The 12,381-nt window shown below is 44.6% G+C and overlaps 1 protein-coding gene across 5 annotated transcripts in view; it reads right to left on the minus strand.

The window, feature by feature from the left end:
* The window catches only part of Hip1 (Huntingtin interacting protein 1), a 127,644-nt gene that overhangs the window by 57,958 nt on the left and 57,305 nt on the right, over positions 1–12,381 (minus strand). For all 5 annotated transcript variants that reach the window (XM_055067398.2, XM_055067397.2, XM_055067396.2 and 2 more), the window contains 2 exons: positions 5,769–5,855; positions 3,951–4,061 (listed from right to left, as the gene is read on the minus strand). In XM_055067398.2, the coding sequence (XP_054923373.1) occupies positions 3,951–4,061; positions 5,769–5,855 (198 nt within the window). The remainder of the gene's footprint in view (positions 1–3,950; positions 4,062–5,768; positions 5,856–12,381) is intronic.

Genomic DNA, 12,381 nt, shown 5'->3' on the forward strand with positions numbered 1-12,381 from the left:
ATCAAGAACACGAAAAATGACCCAATGCAGTTGCCCTTCTTTTTTACTTATTATGTTCCCGGAAAACGCGATCATTCGGCCCTAACTTTCAGTATGTGGCCAGATTGCGATCATATCATATATTTTTCAGCCGACAGATGCCCTGTGAAAAAGAAACGGGGCGAGGCACGTGCAACTGAGAGCAGTACATGGCCACAATGGCAGCTTCCCTGCAGTACTTGCCTGCCAATGTCACATGAAAATGCTGCCACTAACTCAGTTTACTTCTTCAGTACCAATAAATCCCTTCATAGGTCACCGCATGTTGCCATCCACAGCTACTAGACTCATGCGTGACCAATGGCGGTGCTGCGAACGACGTTTCGGTGACGTCGGACGGGGGACTCGCTTTTGTCATCCGATACGTTCTGGCTAGAATGACTTCTTTTTCATGCATTTGTGCGCGCTCTGACTGCAAGCTCGCATAGCACGGTGCTCTCCAATTACTATGTGCATTTTTTCCTAGAGTTACCTTTATGACTTCCAGTATTAGGAGGACAACAAACATTATGCAATTAATGTATCTTCCGTGTAACCACCCGATGTATTAGCCAAGCGGTTATGGTGCTGCGCTGCTAAGCTCGACGTCGCTGATTCGACCAATTCCACAGCTGCCACATTTAGATGGGAATGAATTGCAAAGACGCTCTTGTATGCTTAGATTTAGGTGCAAGGTAAGGCACCCCAGGTGGCTCCATCTATCTGCTCTCCCTACCGACATCGCGCCGCAATGGGTGAGCCGTCGACACCCCCCTGCAAAAAATGAACATGACCCGCACGCAGCACTTGCTCAGACAGCCAATCAGAGGCTCTTGTGCCCTCGTCGTGCAGGCATGAGCAAGCGCAAGCAGTCTCGCTGCTTTTCCCGTTCATTGTGTTTGCGCCTTGTGGGCCTTCTCTCGCAGTGTTACTGTGATGGCTAGTGTGAAGCAGCAGAATTTGCCTTTCGCTGTGAAGCTCAAAATCATAAACAGAGTTGAACATGGCGAGAACTTGCATGTTGCCGCAGCGTACATGATTCCGGGGAGCACTCTCAGCATGATCTTGAAGAACAAGGGGGAGATTAGGGCTAAAGCGGACAAACAACCCGGTGCTCGTGGTGCCTGACACGTACGCACCTCCACGTATAAGACGTCGAGGTGGCCATGTACAAGTGGTTCATCTGAAATTGCAACAGACATGCCGGCTTCCACGTGCCCAGTGATGACTGAAAATTCTGATGAGTGCGACAAAGCCATTACCAGTGTTGCTGAAGTTCGGAGAAAGCTGTTAGAATTTCTGGAAGCTGTTGACGAATCAACGGTCGCCAAGTTTGTGAGTGCGGATGATGGTGTCGCGACCACGAAGAGCCCGAAAAGAAGACTACATTGACGACATTGTACCGAGCAAGTGAAAGCGCGCACAATGAAGAAAGCAACGATGATCCTTAGCTCACATCCTCAGAGGCGATTGGTGCACTCACACAAGTCTGGAGCTCCTTCGTGAATGTGGAATATTGCGGACTCAGCTGTTGCAACTCTTTAGACAATGTAGAGAAGTATGTGCTGTTGCAGGCAGCGAAGTTGCCCAAGCAAAAGGTACAGGACTATTTCATGCGAAACTAAACTAGTTTCATCAATAAAGTGCTTTTATAAATGGTATGTGCTTTTATGACGTCCAATTCTTTAGCAGGCTTATATCGAATTATGCCCTATATCGAACTGATAGGCATTTTTTTCGAGTTTGATATAACCGGGTTCGACTGTATCAAGGTTTAGCTGTATTTGTTTATCGCGATTTAACGAGGTAATTTCGTGACATGGTTTCAATTTAACAAAGTTTTCGGTCATTTCAAGCATGTACTTGGAGCCTGTATACGGTAAAACTCCGTTCATACGTTTTTCACCGGACCGGGGGAAAAAAACGTAACAGCCGGGAAAACGCAACAGTGACGAAAGCTCCGAAAATGAATGAAAAAAGTGCAGCTTCAACTATAGACAATTTATTTCCACAGAGTGCGCTTAGGACTTAAAAAAGTCTAGAATGGTGGCTTGCCGTTTCTTTCGCTCGCTAGATATCACCACACGTCTCTCAATAGCCTGGAAGGCCGCACTGCTGTCAGTGTCGCTGTGAGGTGCGACGTACCTGCGGAGGAGGTCCAGAGCCACGACGGCTTCTCCAAAGCTAGGATTTGGCAACTCTCCGGCATCATGCGGCTCGTGCTCCTTGTTGTCACCACGCCACGGCAATGGCAACAGACGAAGGAATATCCGCTGGAAATTTTTCCCTCTTTGGCGTAATCATGCTAACAATTGTTTAGTATTGCTGCGGAGCACGCGCGTTCGAGCAGCCCGGTTGCGCGCGGCACAGTGTGGTTTCGCGAGAAATGTAAACAAGAGAGGAGAGCTGGCCATGGAGAGCTGGCCCGATAGGCGAAGCAATGCCATGAGCAACGCCAACTTATGGCTTCACTTTAGCTTCACAAAGAGTGACGTCCCGAGTTTCCTTCCTCCGTGAGTCGACCCGTCCAACAACCATGTGGTGACCGCAATCACAGTGATGATAGTGAGAGCATTTTTCACGAATGGCCACTTAGTGCCGGCCTCTCGGCTTCTTGCAGCCAGTTCCATAGCCAAGCCCGGCCAAAACTCGTCAAAAGCCAATATGGCGGTTGGAGCGCGTTGCCTACTTTAGCCCAGGCGGGTTCGGGGTGCTAAGTTGCGACATATCATGCGGGAACGTTTTCACAGCTACTACGTAACAGCGGGGTTCCTTATACATTGGATCCTATGGAAGCTATGCAGGGACCGGATGAAAACGACTTGGCAGCCGGGAAAACGCAGCAGTGAGGAACGTAACATCAGGGTTCTACTATAGTTGGTAAATGTGCTTATTCGAATTCACCGGAGTGGAATTAACAGAAGTCTACTGTATATTAAAGTAATAGCATCCCAGTCTCAAAGACACCTGGGCGACGAGCACGGCCGCTTGATGGACAGTTGTTGCCACGAAGTTGCAGCAAGGACACTAAGGATAGTAAGGTTGCTATGAAGTTTCCACTGGGGTGCAATAGTTATACACTATCGAACGATTATGAACAAGATATACTGTGCCATGGTATCATTCAGCATTGTGGGTTGGTAGTGAGGTTGCTACTTCATTTGTCTGCTGATGTGTCCACAAGGTTTCATGATTTCATATGATTTCGTGATTCATAACTTTTCATGATGGCATGCGGATATGGCAACAGTTTCCACAAGAAAGTTTTCACTAACTTTGGCAGTCACCTCTGATGGTTTCTCCTACAATTTCTCTGTACTGTTAGAATGGCACCAATGTTGCCCGAGGCAACAACGGAGTTTGTGTAAAGTTGTTCGTTTTGTGGCTTGGCCCATGGATGGGCATGTGGAGATGTCAAGAGCTCCAAGGACTGAAAACAGCTGTTGCTATTGTAGCGAAAAAAACTGTGGCATAAACCACCAAAGACAATAGTCAAAGTCAGCGATTTATTTCCAGCTTCCTGTTGCATTTCTCATGTCACTCTTCTTGACAGCACGATGGAGGTGTAGCGCTTCATGGTGATGTCGTTTTCTCTGTCCTACCTTCTCGATTATGACAATGTGATGATGCACTTATGTGGCATTCCCACCGCGTTTTAAAAAGGTGGATTTGAGGCAGGTTTGAAAGTGCAGCTGGCTTGATCTTCAATGAATGCTGGTTGGGTGATGCCGGTGATGTCACGCACACTAATGCGCTGCGGATGCGGCAGTCGCCACCTGGTGTGTTCTCTTTTCACCTCACTCCTTCCCTCCCCACTATTTGCTCTCCTTCTTTTCATCTGTGTTACCCTTTACAGTTCTACCTTGTTAGATCTTCCATCTAACGTGGGTGAGGTAGCTAAGGAAAGACTTAAAAGAGTCTAGGCTTCTCACCATCTCCGAGCTCAATGTTGGGCGACACTTGCGACACGCCCTTGCCGGCTGCCATCAGCTGTGACACCACGTGGGCCAGAGGACACACTGAGCAGATCAGCTCGTCGGCATCTGCAATGGGTGAGAACAGGACCAGGTCGCAAACACTTCCAGCACATGTTGCGAGCAATGCCATGGATTAACAAGCGATGACTCATGCCCAGATTTTGGAGACGAGAACATTGTAACAAGGCATTTCACATACCCTTCAGTAGACACACAGTACGCAAGTAAGAAAAAGAGCAGCTGAAGTGTTGTTTCTCGACTGGCATTGTAGTCGGTATACAAAATGTGAATTTTCTTTAAAGAAGCTGTAAAACATGTTTAAATATGCATGAAATATATAAACAAACTCATTACAGAAGTGCTGAGCCGATTTGAATTAGATTTGTTGTCTTTGAGAGAGTCAAGCACGACCAACTAAGGAAAGCATAACTTTCATTTAATGTGTGCAATTCTTCAACAAAGCCATCCAAAAACTGATAGATTAAATAAAAGAAGCTGAAGCACGAAGTTTACAAATTCTTTACTTTTTACCAAAAATTGATATCACAGTTCTGTAAACCATATCAGCTAGAGAATCTAAAACGGACAAATTTGATATGAGATTCAACGACTTACATAAAATTGTTACAATGATTACAAGGATTCTGTGAGATTCCTGTTCTCAAGTTAGTGGTACAATTTAGATCAGTGTATAATACATAAATTTTGTAGACTTCAGTGTCTCAATAGACTTTGATGTATTGTAGACTTTAATAAAAGTATCACTTTTTATTGCCGAGTTACAGAGTTGTAAACCTGACTATTTTAGTTTTACTTTCGTAATTTTAAAAATATCTGTCAAAAGAATTGATGGCATAAACAAAAAATAGACTCCCTACAGTAGATTTTAACTTTTGCTTTTATATGTAACAAACTTCATTAATACTGGCACAGTGAAGGCCGAGAAAAAAAATGATTTATTCCTTCCCATGTATTCAGATAGGAGCTCCCGAGGTAAAGCTTTCTCCAAGATACGCTCACAAATGCAATTTGGGGATGTGTTCATCTCATCAGGAGGCCAGTTTAACAAGAATGCACTGAATCTATGGGAAGTAAATAAATGTCTCCAAACTTTTCAACTCGTATGAGAATGCAGTTCTGATTGATTATTGGCACCAGATGTTTAACACCAGAAAGCAAAACGAGGGCTGTGAGGGATGTCGTAGCGGGAGACACTCCGAGTCAATTTGGACCACCCGAGGTTCTTTAATGTACATCCAAAGCACAGTAAATGAGCATTTTAGAATTTTATCCCTAGGGAATGTGGCCAGAAATTAAACCTGTGACCTTGTTCAGAAGCAGAACACAACAGCCACTGAGTCACTGCTGCAGTAGAATTCAGTTTAACCGTGTCTTTCTTGAAGAAGTCTAGTATTATTCTATGAAAAGCTGATTAAGTTGGTAAAAAAACTACCGCAGGCACTGGTGGTTGAATGGTTGAATTACGTATGGTTGTTTACGAATTTCTCCAAATGCTTCCCTTCCAAATTGTTAGGCCCAAATTAGGGTATTCAATGTAATGAAAGTTTTACATAACAAAGAGCGCTAATTTTCACGACATTGTTGCACTGTCGTTTAACTTTTGAACTTGCCTGAACAATTGCTATCGGCTTCCACAAATAGTCTGTTGTATTTATAACCTGGTTTTACTGCTAGCCAGATCCCAAACTGACAGAACGACATGCAATTAGTCTGAGCTACAGTCGTCCATTCAAAAGTGGAGCAACCACAAACCTTCCTTGTTTCCTTCAAACTTCTCAAAGCCAGCTTTGAGCTTGTCCAACGCCTGCGACACCACGAGCGTCTGCTGCAGCAGGGTCTCTGAAAAAAGCACAAAAAGGGAGCTCACGAACACAGCAACAAAACCTTTCAGCAATGGCTTCAAAAGCTGTAAAAAAACAATAGAATTGTCTGAAAGTCGTCTAATCTCGACGACCTTCGCTGAAGTGTTCTAAACTACAATTTCCTTTTTCCTGACCCGTATTTCACTTACCTTTGCACTTATTTCAGATAAGCAGCTAGAGGAGTTTTTATGATACACAATATAACAATAATATGTATGTACCATGAACATGCACAGCTGCCAAATGGTCAAACATACACTACCAGCTTATTTAAACACTTAAGAGCATACTAGGGGAGCTTGTTGTTGGGTTAGCTAGTACATGGTACAGTGGAACTCCAATTGTACAACTTTCTCAGGACACCATAAGAATGCATAATCCAGGAGTTGTATAATCCGACCAACAAAATTTATGTCTAATATTCCCATTCACACGAAATAGCTGCGAGGAGCTTGGATTGGAGAGATGTAGCACACCGTGCAACACGATCCATGCCCTCCAGTGTGCTAAAATGTTCTTTTGTCATTTACGTCATTTACAGAAAATCCGCCAATTTCCCATCTTTCTTTCAGCTATGCAGAAAGTGCTGTCTTTCAAGCGCAGCAACGTTTGCAGGGTGGTCTCCCATGGCGGTGTCACCAGCACAGACGAGTTTCACAATATTTTTGGTGCTATGCAGCACATCTGCAGACTTAGGCACAAGCACGGCAGCATCTGTAGAGTCGTCCTCGTACGAGGTGGCAGCCAGCAGTGTCAGCACGATACGACAAAACCAGAAACCCAATGACGTAAGACGCTATGTCTTATGTGCTCCCGCTTAAACAAAGCTTCGAATTAAGTGCACAACCACTCGCATGCGATACAACCTGTGTGCCTTTCAGTGGCTAATCAGTTCAATCTTCGCACACGCTTTCGCACTTTCTGTATGCGCTAGGGCAGTATTCCCGGATGATCCCCTTTTGGAGATACAGTTGAAGGCCAATAATTCAAATGCGATGTAACCCATAAAGCCAATCTATAAGGATGGTTGAAATTTTGGACACCAAAAACCTTCGTCGTTCGATTTTTACGACATTTTGCCATGACCGTAGGCCTGAAACGGCACTAATCGAAGCCACCACCGGCACCATTTTGATTATTTTGCAGCCTCGAACCAGTGCTCTCACATGCAGATCTGCCAGCAGCCATAGCCGCAGTATTCCTCTGACCCTCTCCATCTGAGAAACAAAGTAAGACCACGAAGTTGACCCTCGTCAATTCAGAAAATCTGATAATGCGGTCACATCCTCCCTCTTGTATGCATCATTAATGGCATCAAGCCCTCGTTAATTCGCATATATTTCGGCACACACCGCTTAATTCGAACAATCCCAGGAGTGCGGAGAGCACGATGTGCGATGCAAAAGAGCAATAGTAGCACTAGTGTCCAACCAAAACGAAGCAGCAAAGTCCGCATCATCATAATTATACAGGAACTGTACAGGAATGTCGGAATGCTTCGTGCCTGTTTGTGCCTTTAGAGCCTTTATTCTTGTGTCTACTGCCAAACGTGACACGCGTTGGCTGCGTGGCTTTAGAACTGCATAGTCACCAACCGTGATCGCATTGACAGCAACCACGGTTTCTGGCAACATCTGCAGACACAAACGTTTTGACTCTGAGTGTGCTGGCCGCACGTGAATTCAGAACTGCTTCGTTGAAATCCATAGTTTCACTCACAACGACCATGGTTTTGTCCGCAGCAGTTGCGGAGAGCAGCAGTTTCGCTTCGACAAAGTGCAATGTGTGCCTAGTGTCACACTCCCAGCGGAAGCTGTCGAGGATGCAGAGCAATTCTACAACAGCCTGCATGCTGGTATAAAACCTGCCGGCTACATTGCAATCAATGGATGATCTGCTACCGACCAGCTCACTGGTGAAAAAAAATTTTAAAAAATAAATAAGAGACCTATGCACGGTAGTGAAAAGCATGTCTCAGATGAAGACGCCAGTCTTGCGTAGCAGCCGCACTGTGAAGGAAGTCGTGATGCCTTTACTGCTGCAAGTGCTAATCAATAATGAAACGATAAGAATTTCAGCTTCCGCACTGCTCTTGTGCAAAATAGAAACGACAACATTTGGTGATTTATTCACTACCTAAAAGCATGTTGACGTAGTAAGTAAAGGCTTATTTTTCTCTGGATAACCTTGTTAATTCGACAATCAGTTAATTTGTAGATTTTTTCGGTCTGGTGAAATCTGAACTAATGAGGATTTACTGCCCTACAGAATGGTGCATTTTCTCCATGGATTAATTTTTTTGAACTGCCCAATTTTTTTGACATCCTTAAGGAGTCAAAAAAACCCAATGTTGGCTGTAGTTTCACTTTTGCGAGACTCAGCAATGAATGCATTGAAGTATGTGGCCGACAGCACTCAAGATAGCGAGATTGGCAAAGTGCCAAAAATGCTGTTGGCCATATACACGAACATGTCCAGCGACGGGAGCAGGCATTGCTGAGAAAAAAAGCCAAATTCGAATGTGCTTTGAGACGGCAACTAAATGGACAAAAATGGGACATGGTTGAGTGATGTGAAGAGGGGAAAGGGAAATGAATGATGAGAGGGCAGTGAACATAAGCGTGGGAAAAAGGAGGCTAGGTGGAAGCCCAGAAACCAGATGGAGCTTCTTTGCGTGCGAAGGGGTGCTGTCCCCTTCCTAATGGAGGGGACAGCACGTATACAAGACGTGCGCAATCTCAAACCATAAAATCGAAGATTTTAATGCATTGTCTCAATTGGGAGTTCGACGGGATTGCACTAACCCTTCATAAAACCCAGAAAGTCGCAACATCACGGGAGATATAACTGGTATTTCACTGTATTTAGAATAAAAACAGCATAGAGAATGGTAAAAGGAAGAGTCCGTATTATGCATTGTTTCCATTCTCAGAAAAGAGCATACGTATTAGCACTGTCCTCAAGCAAAGCTGTTTAATCATCCTTTTGGTATGAAAGCCATAAAAATCATTCTTTGATGTGAAGAACTTTTCAAGCTAAAAGGCGTTACAGGATTATCCCCAAGCACTACGGCTGTTTTCCTTTTTCTTTTGTATTGAATTCTGCTTCAAAGTGTACTTTATAAAGCCAATTTAAAGGGTCTTTTTGTTTACTGGAAGTGTGACACGTAATTTTTATTGCCCTGGAATCTATTAATAAAGAGAAAATAAAACTGGAATCTATGCTGCAAAAAAAAAAAGTGCAAAGTTGGGCATACAGTCTACAGACTATGTCAAGCCCTCATGGTTTGAAAAATCCTTCATGACTTTTTTTTGAAGAAGCCACAGGTTGAGCTAGAGGTTGAATCATTTTTCAACTTCTTTTGTCTGTGCCCCAGCATATTGTGTATGTTTTCCGAGATAAATTTGATTTGATTGTCTTGTGCTTTCCCTGGATTCAGTAACAGCTGAGCCCTTACGAAATGACCGTGTTCCATAACAGCTGTATCTCAATGGTAAAAAATGAGAAGAGATTTGTATAATTAACCCATGGATAAACAGCACCCTCACTGTTACTAGATCAAATCATTTTTCAGCAAAACAGGCAACAAACGCAGCTGAGGCACATTAAACCATATTCACAGAACTATGCTAATGCCTTTCGTATTTGCTGCAGTGGTCATTTAAACTTTCTTGATGCCTATGTAATAAATGGAGCTAAATTATCCCTTTTATCTGGTACACGTGGGTTATTTAGTTCTGATAAACACTAACATGTTTTCTCTTTGAGGAAATCTTCCATAAAAAACAACGAAAAATCCCTTGATCTACGAAATAGCCACACAACAGTTTGAGCAAGACCTCTGGAAAATAGATGGCACATGATCACAGAAGCCCCTAGACTGTTTTATCCAGTGCCCCGCCATATTGTGCGTGCAGTGGCGGCATCTATGAGCAGGCTGGTTTTGCTGTCATGCTGGCTTGGACGAATGGATTGTGTTGTACGCCAGGTGTGCGCTCGGTGGCAGTTGTTGGTGGTTGTTTTTGAGCTGGCGCAATCTACTTAGCAAGTCTTTTAAACTGAAAAAAATTCTGCGAGACATACTGAAGTGATTTTACTCGACATGGTCGAAATTTCTGCTGCTGTTGAGACAGGTGGAGCACCTGGTGTAAGATGTGCCTGCGTGTTTTAACCTACTATCAGCCTCGAAGAGCAGATGTCTATTTATAAACGTTTGTTTCATGAATGTGCCCTTACTAAGACATTTGCCCTGTAGGCTGGGGTTTCCCCTGTGCAGATAAAGAAACATAAGGGATGATCATAACAGCGTGGGTGTCATTCTGGTGTTTACTTCGACAAGTGCAGCTATTATTTACAGATACGTTTTGCGACTATTTTTATAGTTAGAAATTATTTGTGCACTCGAATAAAATAGTTTTCATTTGTAGTAAAAGTGTGCCCTACAACGGGGTTCTCAAACACGCGGCCTGTGTAGCCCCAGTGAATAGTGGGGCTCCATGGGCTGACTGTGCTGCTCACCGTTTCATGGCTTGCCCAACTCTCTGTGTTCCTCTTCATAGCGAGGTGCACATTGCAGTTCTCGTGCCAGAGAAACCCAAACACTAGTGATGGAATAACCAGCAAAGAAACCTTTCAAGGCAATAATAGTACGCTCACAAGATTAAGGAGTGACTAAAAGTGATCATGGTGATCCTTCTACTTGAAAGCAGGTGCCAGTTGTGATATGACATTCCCCTCTGAATATATCATACAATGAGTGGAGAGGCAAATGCCAAGGAAGACGTGCCGAAGACATGCCCTCAGCTGCACTTACACAGCAGGCAGTTTTGCAAAATGTCGTTTCCTTGATATGCGTTACACCCGCACTGACCCCTCAGCACGCAGTGTCAACCGTGGCTCCCTCTCACATGTGCCAACTGCTTGGAAAGAATTTCCGTTATTTGCAGGCATGCACTGCGAAAGGAGGTGGGGGGGGGGAGTAAAGAGCTCTGCACGTCTAGCGCTGCATGTCCTCAAGGAGCTATGTGAACCAGATACGGCCCGGTGTCAGAGATGAGATTGTGACCACTGCCCCACAAGCTGCAAGGTAATACAAACCAATATTTTCCTTGGCCTGTTCTCCTAGACGCACTCACCCTGTTTGCAGTAATTGTGCTATTAGAAAAAGCTTTCGCATTCTTTCTTTGAAGTGCCCATTGGGTATCACTAGTTTACAGGGCACAGAGACAATGCTGAAGCACAAAGTACCGTATTTTCGCGATTCTAAGCACCCCCCCTCTATATTGGAGAGAAAATTGGGAAAAAAGTTTGCATGTAAATCTAAGCACCCCCCTATTTGTTAGGAAGAGCATTAGCCAAGGCCACCAAGCGCACTTGCTCACTCTGTCATCGAGCCGGAGCCGTCGGAGTCCCGAGGTGGCACGGAGTCAGCGGCACAAGTACGCCGTACAGCCGGACTGTACGGCGAAAGCTGCAGAAAGCGTCCCCATCAACCATGGCAAAGTGGATTTCGGACGCGTGGAAGCGGGTCCAAGTGGACGCTGTGGTCAAATCATTTAAGAAGTGCTCGATCCCAAACCACTTCAATGGAACGGAAGACGACCTGCTGTGGGATACTGAGAGCGGCAATTCAAGCGGTGCGACGAACTCGAGTGGCAGTGATAGTGATTGAGCATCCAACACAAGCGGTGGGTTCACCGTCTACATCGATTTTTCTTTTGAATGTTTGCAAAATAAAATGTTATTTCTCGCACCTGTCTCGTCGCGATGTCGCAGCGAAAAGAGGGGGGCGGGGTCATTCTAGATTTTTCTAACCTAAGCACCCCCCCCCCCCTTTCTCACTTTGGGCATCGCGATCGTGAAAAAAAGGGGATGCTTAGAATCGAGTAAATACGGTATTCTTGTCGTTTTGGTCTGCCTACCACAGTGACCGCTGCATTGAGTCATGCCATGGGCCTTGTACAGTTAGCCCAATGTATTTTACCATAGATTTCAAATGCGTGAGAACGATAATGGTGGCTGATAAATGTATGCTCAAGATTGGCACTTGGAATGCTTTGCGTTTACACTACGTTGGCCATACATGAGCAGTTATTTCAGTTCCTGTGCCAAGCGATCAGATGATGAAAAGCTTTTCCTATTCACACTGCAAATAGTAAATCCATTCACGCCACTGCTCTTTCTCGAGTGGGAACTGATGCAGTTGGAATAGTTCGCAAACCCACACACAGACACCGTAGCTGGTGATGCACGTTTGCACAGCCAAGAGTTTCCACTTTCTGTAGTTTCTGTTGCAGCCAGACACTTCACTGTGGTTCCCTTGTGACCTTGTTTCAACTGACATTGCTTGAACTGACTGAAGTTTCTGTATGAATCATGTGGGTTTGAAATCCATTGGGCACCTGTAGCTCAATCAGGCCAATCAAAACTTTTAAGATTTGTTTGAATGAGCTGGTATTGTGAATTTGCGTGACTCTCACGCCTCCCCTGAGATCTAGTTTTCC

Source organism: Dermacentor andersoni, chromosome 3, assembly GCF_023375885.2.
Source record: "Dermacentor andersoni chromosome 3, qqDerAnde1_hic_scaffold, whole genome shotgun sequence".
NCBI classification, from domain to species: Eukaryota; Metazoa; Arthropoda; class Arachnida; order Ixodida; family Ixodidae; genus Dermacentor; species Dermacentor andersoni.